Source organism: Saccostrea echinata, unplaced genomic scaffold, assembly GCF_033153115.1.
Source record: "Saccostrea echinata isolate AGI-Se365-2 ecotype Australia unplaced genomic scaffold, CSIRO_AGI_Sech_v1 ptg000010l, whole genome shotgun sequence".
Taxonomy (NCBI): Eukaryota; Metazoa; Mollusca; class Bivalvia; order Ostreida; family Ostreidae; genus Saccostrea; species Saccostrea echinata.
In genome coordinates, this window is record NW_026889759.1 from 1,042,290 (window position 1) to 1,059,610 (window position 17,321).

At 33.9% G+C, this 17,321-nt stretch overlaps 2 protein-coding genes across 7 annotated transcripts in view; both read right to left on the reverse strand.

Annotated features, from left to right (window-relative positions):
• The window catches only part of LOC133184100 (myosin heavy chain, non-muscle-like), a 66,772-nt gene that overhangs the window by 41,237 nt on the left and 8,214 nt on the right, over positions 1-17,321 (reverse strand). For 2 of the 6 annotated variants that reach the window (XM_061318933.1, XM_061318940.1), the window contains exons 1-13: positions 16,245-16,820; positions 14,436-14,592; positions 13,018-13,045; positions 11,089-11,203; positions 9,553-9,570; positions 9,276-9,293; positions 8,183-8,275; positions 7,180-7,243; positions 6,955-7,053; positions 6,115-6,258; positions 5,620-5,718; positions 5,388-5,506; positions 5,105-5,257 (exon numbers count right to left, since the gene is read on the reverse strand). In XM_061318933.1, the coding sequence (XP_061174917.1) occupies positions 5,105-5,257; positions 5,388-5,506; positions 5,620-5,718; positions 6,115-6,258; positions 6,955-7,053; positions 7,180-7,243; positions 8,183-8,275; positions 9,276-9,293; positions 9,553-9,570; positions 11,089-11,203; positions 13,018-13,045; positions 14,436-14,592; positions 16,245-16,598 (1,461 nt within the window). In that variant the 5' untranslated portion in view covers positions 16,599-16,820. Of the gene's footprint in view, positions 1-5,104; positions 5,258-5,387; positions 5,507-5,619; positions 5,719-6,114; positions 6,259-6,954; positions 7,054-7,179; positions 7,244-8,182; positions 8,276-9,275; positions 9,294-9,552; positions 9,571-11,088; positions 11,204-13,017; positions 13,046-14,435; positions 14,593-16,244; positions 16,821-17,321 lie in introns of those variants that run through there. The other 4 variants (XM_061318936.1, XM_061318937.1, XM_061318938.1 and 1 more) reach the window with 4 other exon arrangements.
• The window catches only part of LOC133184101 (uncharacterized), a 64,913-nt gene continuing 56,631 nt past the window's right edge, over positions 9,040-17,321 (reverse strand). Inside the window, exon 10 of the transcript XR_009720794.1 lies at positions 9,040-9,054. The gene's annotated coding sequence lies outside the window, so the exon portion shown is untranslated. The remainder of the gene's footprint in view (positions 9,055-17,321) is intronic.

Here is a 17,321-nt window from a genome sequence, read left to right on the forward strand (position 1 = left end):
CAGAAGTAAGCGGGGCTTGTAGCACGTAAATTTACAGAATCAAGAGCATGTAAATATAAGGAATAACTGTCAGATTTTTTGGTTTCATGACAATGATCAAGCGATTAGCTTGTGTGATAATTCTATGCATAAACGCCTTTGGCGTTTATGCAAATTATCACGCAAGCCAATCACTTGATCACATCATGAACAAAAAAAATTAGACAGTTATTCCTTAAATAAACACAATAGTGATTCAGGTGTCTGAAAATCAAACTCTCTTTTTTCTTAAACGATTCTTTAAAAAAAAAAAAAAAATAAAATGTGTTTTGTTGCTACCAATGTAAAATTACATAAAGTGTCATATCTAGTTGACAGACAATCTTGCAGTAACGGTTTTTGAACCACTGGTCAACGTTATTCAGTCCATATTAATTGATGGTCACCCGGAGGGTCCGGTTTTTACTCTGGTTGAATTATTTGTAAGAAGAAAAAATATACCAGTGATAAAATAAATACTTAGACATGTTTTTTTTCCGCATGGTTAAGTGTTAGGAGGTCAATTAGTCTGAACAAGAGTTCTAAACATTGCAAAACAAAATTTTAGGTATGCTCACTGCACTGCCTTGACGTCAAACATATATTATGTCAATTTTCACCAAAAGGCGTTCATTAGAAAGAAGAATAAACAGAATGTCTCAATAATTTCCGAACAGCCCTCGTATATTTCAGTGTAAAACTTTGATCCATTATTGTAACCCACCCACCCCCTTCCACAATTTGACAGTTTACATCTTCACTATGTCTGAAAGCTTTCACTCAAGTCTCATCTTTTCTCGCCCAGTGGTTTTTGAAAAGAAGATTTTTAAAGAGATATCTTATATATTTTAATGTAAAAATTTCATCCCCTATAGTAGCCCCATCCTACACCCGAGTGTCATGGTTTGAACAATTTAGAATCAACCGGGTAAACTTCTTCAGGAAACTTCCACTTAAGTTTCCCTTTTTCTGGCCCCATAATTCATGAGAAGATTTTTTTAAGAGATATCAATGTGAAATTTTATCCCACCTTACCTCAGAGAGCCCATGAATTGAACAATTTACAATATACAATTCCTCAGTAAAGCCTCCACATTAATTTCAATTTTTCTGGCCCATTGGTCTTGAAAAGAATAAAGAATGAGTGCTTTAAGTATGTCATTTGGAACCTTTTTGGCAATCCATTTTAAGCTCTGAATTACAATATATAGCTAAATTAATCTATGATTATTGTGCATGCATATGCTTTTGATATTTTTTGTCAAACATATTTCTGTAACAAGAAGTCTGTGAGCAAATGCTCACTAGTAATACCCCTGCTCTGACGTAAATATACCCTCTCATGTTGACATCGAATTCATCCAAAAATGAATCCCAACATTTGGCATACCTAAACAAAGGTTGTGCTAAAATTTCAAGCATCTTTGTGAGTAGTTGCTGAGAAAACTGTGTCAGACGGAAATTTGGTACGGACACACAAACAGAAACACAGGAAGTTGACATCGGATTCAAACAAAAATAAATCCCACCATATGGCATGCCTACACAAAGATTGTACTGAAATTTCAAACATTTGTGTTGAGTAGTTGCTGAGAAAACTGTGTCAGACGGAAATTTGGTACGGACAGACACACATTACTATATTTATACACTGTATTAACAAGAAGTCTGTGAGCCAATGCTCACTAATAATACCCCCACTCTGATGTGAATACACAAGTTCAGTTATGGACAAACACAGTGATAATCAGGAAATTGACATCGGATTTGTAAAAACTGAATCCCAACATATGGCATGCCTAAACAAAGAAAAAATTTCAAGCATCTGCGATGAGTAGTTGCTGAGAAAACTACGACCAAAATTTATTATGTATGGTACGGACAGACGCACGGATAAACAGGAAGTTGACATCGGATTTGTTCCAAAAATGAATCCTAATATATGGCATGCCTAAACAAAGATTGTGCTAAAATTTCAAGCATCTGCAATGAGTAGTTGCTGAGAAAACTACGACCAAAATTTGTTATGTATGGTACGGACAGACGCACGGATGAACAGGAAGTTGACATCGGATTCGTACAAAAATGAATCCCACCATATGGCATGCCTAAACAAAGAGTGTGTTAAAATTTCAAGCACCTATGATGAGTAGTTGCTGAGAAAACTGCGACCAAAATTTGTTATGTGTGATACGGACAGACGCATGGATAAACAGGAAGTTGACATCGGATTTGTTCCAAAAATGAATCCTATTATATGGCATGCCTAAACAAAGATTGTGCTAAAATTTCAAGCATCTGCAATGAGTAGTTGCTGAGAAAACTACGACCAAAGTTTGTTATGTGTGATACGGACAGACGCACGGATAAACAGGAAGTTGACATCGGATTAGTACAAAAATGAATCCCACCATATGGCATGCCTAAACAAAGAGTGTGTTAAAATTTCAAGCACCTGTGATGAGTAGTTGCTGAGAAAACTGCGACCAAAGTTTGTTATGTGTGATACGGACAGACGCACGGATAAACAGGAAGTTGACATCGGATTTGTACAAAAATGAATCCCACCATATGGCATGCCTAAACAAAGATTGTGCTAAAATTTCAAGCATCTGCGATGAGTAGTTGCTGAGAAAACTACGACCAAATTTGTTTATGTATGGTACGGACAAACGCACGGATAAACAGGAAGTTGACATCGAACTCGTACAAAAATGAATCCCACCATATGGCATGCCTAAACAAAGAGTGTGTTAAAAGTTCAAGCACCTCTGATGAGTAGTTGCTGAGAAAACTGCGACCAAAGTTTGTTACGGACAGACAGACAGACAGACGGACAGACAGACAGACACACAAGGGTAAAACAGTATACCCCCCTCTCCTTCGGAGCGGGGGTATAATTATACACTTTATACAATATATTTACATCACTATATTTATTCACTGAATCTTCTGTATATATGAGTTGCCCACAAAACGTCCTCATAAACAAACAAAATTTTTCTTCCCCATGAACACTGACCCCCACAAATTAAAATGCTTCCAGAATGTATTTTTTTTAATGCAATTTAGTCTTTGGACAGCCTTCGCAACGAAGTAAAACTTGATGAGAGCAAACACAGACATATTGAATAAAATAAGCTTGTTAACTAAATTAGATTTCTTTAAAAACTTCAAAATAACAAATTATCTAAATATATGAATAACAGACACATGTATATTGAATCCACTGTAGAAGATTTTTGCATCTTGCAGTTAGTAATAAGCAATCTAACTCTTAAAGCAGTAATTTTGTACAGTTTATTTTAGAAATTCACGATCAGTTTGTATCTGGCCTGTAAGGAAACTTAATCATCTACATACTGTACATGATGGAAAAACAAGAAGTCTGTGAACCAATGCTCACTAGTAATACCCCCGCTTTGATGTGAATATAACTCTGATGTGAATGTACACAAGTTCAGTTATGGAGAGACAAAAGGATGAACAAGAAGTTAACATCAGATTCGTACAAAAATGAATCCCACCATATTGCAGGCCTAAACAAAGAGTGTGCTAAAATTTCAAGCATCTGCAATCAGTAGTTGCTGAGAAAACTGCGATCAAAATTTGTTATGTATGGTACGGATAGACGCAAAGATAAACAGGAAGTTGACATAGGATTCGTACAAAAATGAATCCCACCTTATGAAATGCCAAAACAAAGAGTGTGCTAAAATTTCAAGCATCTGCAATCAGTAGTTGCTGAAAAAACTGCGACCATAATTTGTTATGTATGGTACGGACAGACGCACGGATAAACAGGAAGTTGACATCGGATTCGAACAAAAATGAATCCCACCATATAACATGCATAAACAAAGAATGCGCTAAAATTTCAAGCATCTGCAATCAGTAGTTGCTGAGAAAACTACGGCCAAAATTTGTTATGTATGGTACGGACAGACACACAGATTAACAGGAAGTTGACATAGGATTCATACAAAAATGAATCCCACCATATGGCATACCTCAACAAAGTGTGTGCTAAAATTTCAAGCATCTGCGATGAGTAGTTGCTGAGAAAACTGTGACGAAAAATTTGTGGTGGACAGACAGACAGACACACAAGGGTAAAACAGTATACCCCCCTCTCCTTTGGAGCGGGGGTATGAGAAGTTGCTGAGAAAACTGTGACGAAAAATTTGTTATGGACTGACAGACAGACAGACACACAAGGGTAAAACAGTATACCCCCCTCTCTTTCGGAGCGGGGGTATAAGTAATTGTTGAGAAAACTGTGACGCAAAATTTGTTACGGACAGACAGACAGACAGACAGACACACAAGGGTAAAACAGTATACCCCCCTCTCCTTCGGAGCAGGGGTAATTAACTAAATGCACAATGCAAAGAACTATTGGTCATACTGTGATTAAAGCAATTAACTTTTTAATGGTGAGGTACAAGAACAACATGATGATTAGTAGGAATTCTACATCTCAAACCATACAATCACAATGAACATTATTACACATTAACACACACTCCTTCATTTCCCTCCAAAGCATTCGCTAGCATTAAGGATTTATTCATTTGTTTCCCTTGTCATATTATTTTTGAAATATAGTAATATTCCAAGAATATGTCATTGACCCGTAAGTTATGAATTTGTCTTCTTTTCTCTGATAATACTTCAACAATGCATTTTTTAATGCCTGTTTCTTTGTGTTTATATCTATGGGTACACAACATCATTCAACTGACCGACAAGACGTGAATTGATAAAATCATGCTGAACATCAGCAAAAAAACACACAAATAATGAGAAAAACTGACTATAATTTACCTTGCCCTCACTTGACTGCAGGGAAAAATTGATATCCATTAAATATTTCCTTTTTTTTTGTTCAATGACACAAATTTAACACTTTTTTTGGAAATATTCACTTTCTGCATACATGTATCAACATTGCAGCACATTATAAACTACAAATTGATATAAAACAAAGTCTATACACAATGATCAGACGCGATACAAATAATGCATATTTCCCGTTTCCTTGTTGGATTTGAATAATTTCCTATCAAGGAAACAGTCTACCTACCTTGAAAATTTCAAATCCAGCAATATCCAAAATTCCAATAAAAGATGCCCCCTGTCTCTTGGTTCTGTCCAAAGATCTGTTGATTCTTGTCACCAGCCATCTGAACATTCTTTCGTACAGAGCTTTAGAAATGGCTTCAACAGAAAACTCCACCTATATCAAATTTGATTCTTAATATTAACAAGTACATTTTTATCACTTATAATGTCAACTAAAAATCTGTTTAGTATAACAGGATTTTCTGCATTGACTTACGAAAGTTCTACATATAGAAGTTCAGTACCTGTTCCTTAGTCTGTGCCTTTGTGACGTAATCCCTCCCCACTTTAATTCTTGGTCTCAGGAAAGCTTGCACAACAGCAGTCACTGGCACACCAAGAAGATGACAAACTTTCTGGGCAACTTAACAAGGATAAAAGAAATTCATTTTTAACCTTGCTGAAATGTGATTTTAAATGAGAGATCTAAGAATAACTACCCTTAAATGAAAAGTACCAAGTAATGTATGAAAATACCTGTATCATCTGGCATTGATGCTTGATCTGAATTCCTACTCTCCTGCTTAAACTGCATATTTCCAAACATAAGTACAGATGACACCACTCTCAAAATGGCTAAAAGAAAGAGAATAAACAAATACATGTACACATTCTACCTGCTTTTGAGAGTAATTTCAAGCTGTGGGTATTTCATAGAATGAAAGGTTATTTTTGCTGTGTTCATACTGCAAAAAGAAAACATGTGAAGGTCATGGCATATGATGCAGTTAAAGGAATGGTTAAATTCTCCTCATAAAAAGAGTTGTTGGACAGTGTATAAGAAACAAACTTTAGTTCAATATTAATACAACTAAGGTCAAAATTAAATCAGAATTCAATTCCAATAATTTTAGAAGAGTTGGAATGCTCTTTTCAAGAAATAAACTGTAAAAATAGAGTACAGCAACACATAATGAAAATTGATTGTGACAGCAAATTTCTCCTATTAGACCATAAAACAAAAATTCTTACCTGCCTGTTCCTCTGGACCAATGCCCATAATAGTCATGGCTTCTGCAGTGGCCCGAAATTCTGCACCATCATCAACCCCATTCACAGGAATTCTACCTCCCGATAAAAAGCGATAGTTTCTGATGTCATCCAACAGAAACTCCTCTGTTAAAAAACAAACATGCTCTAATCAAGCAATTTACTTTTTCAATTATCTCCTAATTTGAGATAATTAATTCTTGCAAGGGTCGACATAAACGTTAGATAGTTCCAGACTAGAACATTTTCATTCGGACTGATAAAATCTGTGTGTAATTAGTCTAAACAGAACCATGAATTTTCCAAGTAAACTACCAATGTCAGATTTTCGACAACTTTTACTGGAAACTGCTATTGTAATTTTTAGCTTCTTGGCAGGTAGAAAGGCAATTCTGAGTAAATTCAGCTCTTAACCATACACACTGATACAAAGTAAAACATTTTAGTAATCGTGATGAAGTATGACACATAAAAGAAAAGGATGTCAGACATCTTGGATGTACTGAATAAAGATAGGGAGGGAGATTGGGGAATACATGGTACTTGATGATAGGGAGATTTCATCAAATTTGTGGAATAAAACATTTCACTTGTATGCTATGCTCATTTCAAAGAAAGGTCTTTAAAAATACAATGAAATATAATTTGTTTTAGTTACATGTAATCGTTACAAAACATTCATCATACATTATTTGACGGGCTATAAAAAAAACGCCTGTGGACTAGTTCAAGTAAAGAAGCACTAGTCTGGCTGAATTAATGCCTTAAAAAGTGAGGGTCGAACGCTGCTTCCAGTATATTATTGGAACTTAACAAACTTACTTCTCTGATCTGCTGTTGCACCAGCAAAGAACTGGTAAAAAATATGAAAACATCTTTCATTTTCTGCTTGCCTAACAGCTCTTGACTTTTCTAAAAGATCTTAAGTCTGCTAAGGAAAAGTTCTGCTTATCTTTTTATCTACACAATACTTATTCTTTATTGCTTGTGTTGCAATGTTGCAAACTTTCATTCCTCTTCATTTTTTTACACTCAGTTAAAGGATACATGTCTCAATGTTGGCTCCTGATATGTATCCTGAGGAATCAAAGTTGATTCTTATGAATTTTCCCTGGAAAACATAGTTCAATATGTATTAATTCTCAACTACCACAGACTTTTGGTATGCAAAAAGAATCATTCAGTTTAATAAGTCTGAGTTTGTTTTTTTTAAGTACAACGAGAACTGTCCAAAATGGACAAATACCCCCTGCTGGGTTTTTCAGAGAAGGTGCCAAGTCACTAAACATATTTTATGGATCTAAGATGTGTTCACAATTTGTTTAAACCTTAAGAGTGAAAATTTAATTGCTCATTACATTTTTTAATGAATGATGAACTAAGGTGCAGCCTAATAAAACATTGATACTAATAATTACATTTTTTATTAGATTAAAAAAATAAATTGCAACTATCTGTCATCTTTGTGAGAAATGACACTCTGCAATTTGTTGAAAAAAAAATATAAAAATATCATACAATATCAAATTAATCTTGATGACTTTATACCAAATTTATTTTAAAAATGAAAGGCTGGTCATCCAGTAACTATGTATTTTGACAGATATAAATTACAATTAAAAGAGTTAAAGGACAGAGATCTTTAATTCTTCTGCCCAATTCCCAGGAGATATAGATAACACCTGCTTGATGATGATCAGAGATGCTCTAACAGCTTCCCATACTGAACTTGTTAATTAATCTTTAGCTGGGTGCATGTCCACTCATTACTCCCAAGGGACAAATGGATTTACATTGTAATGAAGAGTGAGTCTGTAGAACAACACCTGAACTGAAACATGTGAATTTAACCATTTGCATCAGGCCTCTAAGACTTGCATTTTACTAAAAATTTAATTGAAGAAAATGAATCTCCTCATATTTTTTTTTATTAAATGACTTTTAAGTAACTGATTCTGTAACCATTGCCGATACTTTATCAGAAATCTGCTGTAACTCCCATCTTTTAAATGGGTACGTTTTTGTTATTATTTTTATTGATGTTACTTACAAATCTGGAAGAGTTGTCATTCTTGATAGTCTTGGCATTTCCAAAGGCTTCCAGAATAGGATTGGCTTGCAGCAATTGATTCTCCAGCTCCCCCTGTAAAGTTTAAAAAGAACTGTACTTTGTCCAGCCTACAGTCAGCAAAGACAAAATGTCTGATACACAATATATTATCACTACTGTTGTTCACATTTCAATTTACAGCAAGAAATACAATTAAAAACAATCCAATGGAAACAGCATTAGGAAAAGCAGGAATGTGTATTACACAAACACACTGTACCAGTACATTATGTAATACTTGCCCTTCTCTATGGACCAATTACATACAAGCAGCTTTCACTACACATGAAAGTGATCAATGAGCATTATACCATATACATCTACAATATTCATGCAGCCTAACCTTTTGTCTATAAAAACTAATCAGAAACCAGAACATCATAGTATCTGGCTATCCACTGTCAATGAAAATGATATATGTGGCTACAGTATGTGGGATTCTGATGAACATGATTTGTAAACATAAATCCTACAGGGTGATGCTCTCCTTATATTTTGTCTCCTGGGTATCAATGTACTCGTCTCCCCTGTGTAGAGCAATAGGTTATAACTATTCTCCAAAATGGTCATCCACTGGACAATTAATTTTTGCCATGAACACAAAACTTTTTTTTTGTATAAAATAATGAGCTTCATTATGAAAAATAGCATTTACATTGCAGAACATCATGTGCTGCTTATATCATTTAAAGCAAGTCATTATATGCATGAAAATAATGGAACAAATATTAGCACATACCATACTGTGAAGGCCATGCTAATTTACAAGACAGCATGCAATTGAATTTCAATTTTAAATTCACACATTAACTCTTTGAATTAGAAATAATCACTTCTGTTACATAGAAAACACTGTGTGTGCATCATGCAACCACCACAAATAACCCAAACACTTTTCTCTTATTCATTACAAATCTGATAGCATAAAATGTTCATATAAAGGTCTGGATTTTACATGGTTACACAGAATGAAGCTAGTGATTGTAAGACTGACTCTAGAGCAATAGAAATGATTTGAGCTCTTGGTACTTACAAGATTGATGTCTTTGCTCTATGAAGGGAGTCCACAGAGAAAATAGACAAATTAATTAGTTATCATCATCATAGAAATATATACATGCTGGGTCAGATATAGTTATCATGCATGACATAAAAGATATCCATATAGAACTCTTAATGTTGTACATGTACCGATGTGTGAAAAGGGGGACAAAAGAAATTATTGATTATACTATATGTATATAGTTACTATAAAGAAATATATAAAATAAAGATTTAGAATATAAAAGTTTTATATATTATTTAATTACCTGTTGAACAATATGTGTCTGTAAATTTAAGTTGTGTACAAAACATAAATTTAACACACAAGCAAATTAACCAAAATATAAATAAACACTTCTCCCATTAAAAGCTTATCTACATATTTTCATGCAAATCAAAATGCCTATCTCAAATTACCTGCAAAAAAAAAGTATTTTTTCCTTGTATTTCATTTAAATTGAATGCGACCAACTAGACTCCAAATTTCTTCCATTACAATATAATTTCTTATTTTGAAAATATGTTTTTATTTTTTCTGTTTTTTAGCTTGGCAGATTACTTAAAAAATTAATTTACAATTTGTTCTTATATATATTCTCTCCAACAATTTGAAATCTAGGAAGTTTTCGTCTGAGAAAGAACAGATGGAGAGATTTTGATAATTAAACCCTGACTGAAAGGCTCTGTGACTTCTAATCACTGATAAAATAACAATTGTTCTACCTTCATTGGGAATACTAAATGACAACTGGGATCAATATCTAGACCTGGCCCTTTAAAGCTGCTTTCTCTTCTCCCTGAATCCTTTCTTAGAGCCATTGGTTGCCAAGTTGCCAAGATAATAGTGTAAATCTAAGCTAAGCCTTATGCTGATGTAAAACTTACACCTGATCATCATCTAGGCAACTATTCTATTAATATATCATGGCACTCTTGTTATTCATGTTATTTGGTAAGAATAGAGTTCTTGTAAATTTTGATTGAATTAATTTATCAAAATTTCAAAGTTCAAAATCTTTTCAAGAAAATTACAGAAATTACTGTTATGCTATATTTATACCATCTTTCTTTCAGCATGGTTAATTCAAAAAGCAATCACTGACTAGCAATACTTATAATTATACAAGTACTTTTAAAACTACAGTGGTGCACTGATATCTTTTGTACTGTGTAGATCCCTAATACTACTTAGGGATGTGTGATTTTATCGGTATATCGTGATATTTTATTGCGTGATACGTATCGTGATACGGAGACTAAAATACCGGTAGGTACATAACTCTAAATTCCGGAAATTATTCATGTATTTGTTCAAACTATTGAATGACAATTACAGAAATTGTAAAAAATGTTGAAAACAGTTAAACAACAGAATCCAAACATGCTTTATATTAAATAAATAAAAAAATAAAAAGTAAAGTTATGTTTTTATAGCATATTTTAAAGAAATATTACGGAAATTCATTTGAAATTGTAGTAAAAATGGTGTGTAAAAATATCACGATTTTTCATGATATTTTGGGGAAAAATCGTGATATATCACGATACGAAATTTTTGCCGATACATCCCTAATACTACTCATGCTTACATACAGAAGTACTTTATGAAGCATATGCAATCTACACACTACTACATGAATTATCAGAATTTGCTTCTTAATTACAGTAAAGGTAGTGCTTATATTTATGGCAGTGATAAACATCAAATAAAAGCCCTGAAATATCTCCCACAACACAAGCATTCCACTTCCTGTCTGAAATCTACAGATAGGCATATTGTCTTTAGCAGACCTTCATCTTACCGTTACATGCAGGTTGGACACGGATGAGCGATTGGTTCTGGAAGAGGCAGCAACATATGCCAAGTACTGGATCACTTTTTTGGTGTTTTCTGTTTTCCCTGCACCTGACTCTCCACTGAAATGTCAATACTATCTTTAGCCATTGGAGATGGACTGAGTTATCATAAAGATTTTGTAGAAAAAAATGTGCAAGTTTAAACAAAATATTTAACAGATCTTTTAAAAAAAATGAATTTTTAAAATATTCTGCAAAACTTTAAAGAGCAGTTACACTTTCCCTGCTTAAAACTTTCAAATTTACACCTCTAATGACAAGGTATACTAATCACTAGAACTTATTAATTACATTTCACCTGTCCTGTTATCATGGGTATTACACATAATATTATGACTTGGAAAATCTGCCTCTACAATTTAAACAATGTTTGGCCCCAAACTCCAAGAAAAATTATTTCAATGCCAAATCTAAACTTAAATGTTTTGAAAAAGTATGTGTTTTCAGGAAATTTTAAGGCCAACTAAAAGTATCTTTCTCACCGATAGGACTGGACATTGTAAAGGTCTACTTTAACATACAAAGCAAACATTTGTGAATAGAAGGGAAATTGCATTGACCAGTAAATTTCTATTGAGTTGAAGAACAGATTAAGAAGACCTATATTGCATCCATTATAGTCCACTACCCTGTATATTTTAATCTATGATGCCTATTCTTCTCTAGTAAGCATTGTGTTTGATAAATTCTCCATAGCCACTCTAAATAACTAAAGGTCACCACACTAATATAATATCTATAGTGGATAATAAAGATCTCACTGCTGGATGACACTTAACTATATCTTATTTAGGTCATAGGAATATCGTCAGTTTATAGCCATATACCTCTGTCCACCTGTATTTTCTGTTCTCTCTCATAAACAAGAGTACTCTCTACTGTCACTGTCATAAGAGGTTCTTAATAGTCCAACTCTAAAATTAGTTAAATTACTCCAACTTCTTCATATGGACAAGCTTTATAACTCATCAAGTAATTACTGAAGATGCTATAATGCTGCAACATAATCTAATACTTCACAAACTTTTACATCCCTATCTAAGAACACCACATCTAACATGTCTGATCTATTCACTTTTCTCTTCAAACTTCCCTTTACCCTAGGTAAAGCTAATTTTATTTATCTTTTGAAAATTAGAGTTCATGATACAAAGAATACTTGCATATTAAGCATTCTTTTAACAATATTTCTAAGGATGAAACAGGGTTTAGCAATTCAGGCACTAATAAACAATTCAACAATATAAGATCAGTAATGACCACACCTCAAAGAGATCACTCACAAATTCCACGTCATAGAAAATGGGAAGGCTTGGTTGAATATCATAACAATTGTTTCTTATCATCAAAAAGGGGGGGGGGGGATATTAGCAGCAGAAATCACTAAGAGTGATAACAAATCCATACAAACTTAAATTGTCTGAAGGATGAATTCAGTTTTAGAGACATGATATTGTTCCAAATTGTTCACTGGGCAATCCTCAGCCAACTCCACTACGCTCCATACAGACCTTGGATGTGATAGGTGGAGGAATATGCATTAAATCGATGCATTTCTCCGCCGGAACTGCCTTTAAACTCATTTCATATTTTGCACTACATAAAGTACACCAAAAGGGTTATCTTGTCTATTTCTTCCTTGTATGTTGGTTTTGATTAAAATATTGTTAGTAGTCTTTAGTTAGTAGAAAGCAGAAACACAGTGATGGGCTTGACACAAAGTAACTCAGATTTCAAAGGAATAATATTTGGAGGAATTTCGGATTGGAACACGATTTGTATTAGCAAAATGGTAGAACACCATTCACATCCGAGGTTAGTGTGCATAGCACGAGCCACCCGAGGAACTCCAAGTGAAAATTGTTGAAACTTACGTGCAGAGAATAGACTGGTCCTCTCGATCTGCAAAATCAAATAATATTTATTTATAATGATTTGGATAAAATATTGCCTCTTCATATCAATAGCAAAAGTTGATATAACTTATGTCGGTATGGGAATCTTGTGTGATAGTTTAATATCTGATATGTTAATATGTACAAGGTTTTATGAAAAGACTCAAGAACTTGCTTTCCTTCCTCAGTAATTACCCTATAGCTACTGACTGAGGATACAGGTACTCAAAAATGACAAGTGGAGTGGTGACTTTGATCTTAAACACTCTAAAAATGCCAAAACAAGGTTGTTACTCAAAATTTCTATTAAAAAGTAAATTACAAGGTCATTTAAAATTCAAATTATATTCATGTAAATTAAACAACCATCATCAGTCGTCTAATTATTTTGAGTCCTGAGATCTTAAAGCTTTTTTTTTCACTGTATGATATTTCAACTAAGAAAGTAGCAAACTGTGTAAAACAGTAGAAAATTCAGGGATATATATTAATTTATATACGTCACAAACTCAAAAGATGTGGTACAGAAATACAAATCAAGAAATACTGGACATTTAAATTAGTAAGACAGCAATTACTGTTTCACAGATTTTTAATCCAACAAACCACCACCTTTTTAAGAATCTGTTCCTCTGCACAACTATAAATTATGTGACAAATCAGAATTGTCCCTAAGATCTGGAGGCCAGGAAATTTCCCACCTAAGATGTAATCCCCATTACTCTGGTACCCCCTGTTAGGGGAGGAACCCTAGATTCCCTTTTACTTTATTAATGTGCCCTGGACAAACACAAGTATACTATAATTCTAGTATTGACATCAGAAAGCAGGTCTTAGAAATCCCAGTCAATGATTTGGTCAATCCTTAGCACCATTGTATTTGCTTGGACCATGAATTTTGTTCAATGAATCTAAGTTTGAATCATGCATGACGGTTGATCAGACAATTTGCTGACAGTGCGTGTTCAGACTTAAACAAGCCTGCAGTTGTTTGCACAAATATTTTAAACTAGTATCTTAACAATCTCTTCAGAAGGTCAAATTGTACATTTAAATTCCTGTAAAAAGAAATACTTTTGATGGAGAATTGCCTCTGGCTGTCTAGTCAATAAAATTTTTAAAAATCAACCTATATATTATGTATGTATACAATTTCATAGCAATTGCAGAAACAGGTACAATGCTGTTGACATATTGGAAACCTCTGATTTATCTACTTTCAGACTAAAATATATCTGACATCTGTATGCATTCATAACTTTTTATATTTTAGATACTCATGAACATGCTGCCAAAAAATTTATGGCATTCTAGAACATGAGGGTGGATTTTAAACAAACACCGAGATATATTTTAACTTTCAACACTTTATGGTGATTTTGTTCCATTCATTTTACCTTGCAGCATACTCCTGTAAGCTGTGTCAGTAATTGCAAATACATGTGGTGGGACTTCATGTCTTTTCTTTCCTTTATAAAGCTCTACCACTTTGTCTGTATAGATTGGGAGCCTCTTGTAAGGGTTAACCACCACACAGAATAGACCAGAGTATGTCTGAAATTAAGATTAATTACTCATACACAGAATCAGTCCCAGAGTATGTAAAAGTTCTTCAATTTCTAGCAGTTTTTCTGATTCTTATTAAACTTTTAGATGTTTGCTAATGCAGCAGGATATAAAGATCTATTCAGTGTTCCACATTCTATAAACATGTACATTTAACAACCATTGCCAAGTTTTGATTATTTATGACTGGTGAGAAAGTTCAATGACAGTTAAATCTACTTCATAGAGTTGTGGTCCATGTACCAACCTAAACAAGTGAATTTTAATCAAGTGTGAATATTACTATCAACCCTCAATGCTTTACATGATCAGCACTTTTGTTTTATATAAAAATTTATTTTCAGCCCAATTTATTTGCATTGGCTTGCAAGAGGAACAACATCTAAAACCTAAAAACACTGCGGCAGTCAATTTATTAACCTGCATTCTTCCTTTTAAATCTAAATTATTCAGTGTTTATACGTAATCTAAGGAATCTCAGGAATGCCCCAATTGAAAGAGATTACATGCCGACAGTGAAATGGTTGAGTGATTATCCAAGCACTCTTTAGTCTACTGCCTGTCACGATGAAGCAAAGATTTGAAGCAGTTCGGACAATGGCCCTACAATGTCTTAAATTTTAGATAAACAAAAGAGGTTCTGTACACTACAGTGCAGCAAGAATTAGACAATGTGAAGCCTTCCGCACACATAAAGGATGAGTAGCTCTCTATTAACAGAACCCTGTCACCAAATTACCCAATACACAAGTAAGCAATAACCTGTGTATGAACCATGCAATCTAAACATGTCATTTGTTTGTAAAACCTAGTGACCATACTAATATTTGAATAAACTGTCTGCTGTTTGCTCTGTTTGACTGAACAATAAATATAAACAATAAATCCATGTATGTTTCAGGGTTGAAACCTAAAAATGGTGAATTATTGACTACCTTTAAACATGCCATTTAATTTATTAAACTATGATACTCTTTCATCAGGTAACTGTTTCAATTATGTTTTTAAAGTGGTCTTTATGGGGGGGAGGGTGTTGATTTTATGGCTTCAGGTACTAGTAGCAGTCTGGAAGTACCAAAGCTCTGGTTGAAATTTCAAAAGAACTGCAGAAATTCTGGTTGGGATGTCTAATCTTCTGTCCCTGTGTCAAATCCACAACATAAACACTCCCTAAAACTTCCTCTCATTTTGTGCTAACCAATGCAAACAAAACGTATCAGCAAGACCTTCATTTTTCTATTTTAAGGAAGTATAACAAGAGGAAAATATAATGTTTACAGGTGCAAATGTTACAGCCTATATTCCTTATCTGTTAATTTGACTTAACTAGTGAATTATGAAAGCATCCAATACACAGCATTGTAAATTGTTATCCATGTATGTTGATATGTATAAAATTTTCTTCATGCAATCCAGATATCATCAATATCTTATCAATATAAAGAGAGTCTGAGACATGGAAAATTACAATTGACAGGACTTATTAAAACCTGTAATTTGATTTCGTATCATTGTTTACTTAAAAGAAATAAAAATTTTTAATTATCTTCTTGATAATATACGGCACCTTTCATAAAAAAAAATTACATGTATTCACTATTGTGGGGATGTACATCTGCTGGGAGGACAATTTTACTTACATATATTAAACCAGAAAAATATCGATCTTTCAAATTGTGTAGAACAGAAGCTTCATTAAGACAAGTTAGTTCTGCCATGTCCTCCACTTTATTGAATTTTGGAGGATTCATTTTTTGGCAATCGTCTCTGTGGACCCTCACACGTTTCCCAGTTTCTTCTACCACAACTTCTACCTCATCCCCATGGTCGCTTACTATGCTGGCAGCGCAAAAGCCATGTACTTCGTGGGGTATCCATATGAGTTTTTTTGAAGCCCATTCTGCTTGTACCATGGGATCATTGATTTTGTTTCTGTCCACGGCCAAATATTGCAATTCTTGTGCGCTCACACCTGCATACGGATCGTCCGCCATTTTGAAGAAAAATACGGTATTCCTAACTTCCTTTAGTTGTTTGAATCCAATTAATAAGTATAGTTATCCAAAATGCCGTTCACAAAATATAAGATGAAGCCGAAAAGTTTCAACAATGATTTCCAGGAAAATTCAAGACCTCTGCTGATTCATTTATTCGTCACCGAGCCCCCGCCCGCTCGAAATACACAGGCATTACCAGAGGTCACGTGACGAAGCTGGGTTCGGTGAAGGAAATATCTGTCATTCCGGAAATAACATACTGTTTTGTAATGTGACCAGAAAGGTGACAGATACGGCATAAACTTTAATTTTTGTTCCTTCCATTTATGGTCTATCAGTTATGGCGGGAAATATTAAAGTTTGAAGACCTACCAGTCATAAAATATGATCGACTTTTTTAAAATTTAATGTTCATTAAGACTTTAACGATCAAATATTTTCCAAGTTTTTTATTTTATGTTCATTAATGATCAAATATTTTAGAAGTAGCATTAAAAAAAAAAATCAAGAGGCCTATGTGCCACAACGCTCACCCGAGTCAATAGGGCCCTGTTCTTCATCATCGGATTTTTTTCTGTTTTCTTAAATTTATCCCCTATTGTGACCTCACCCTACCCCCGGGGGTAATAATTTGTGCTAACTTGAATCTACACTACCTGAGGATGCTTTCATAAAAACAAAACAAATTATGGATTTACTGTTCTTTAGAAGATTTTTCCC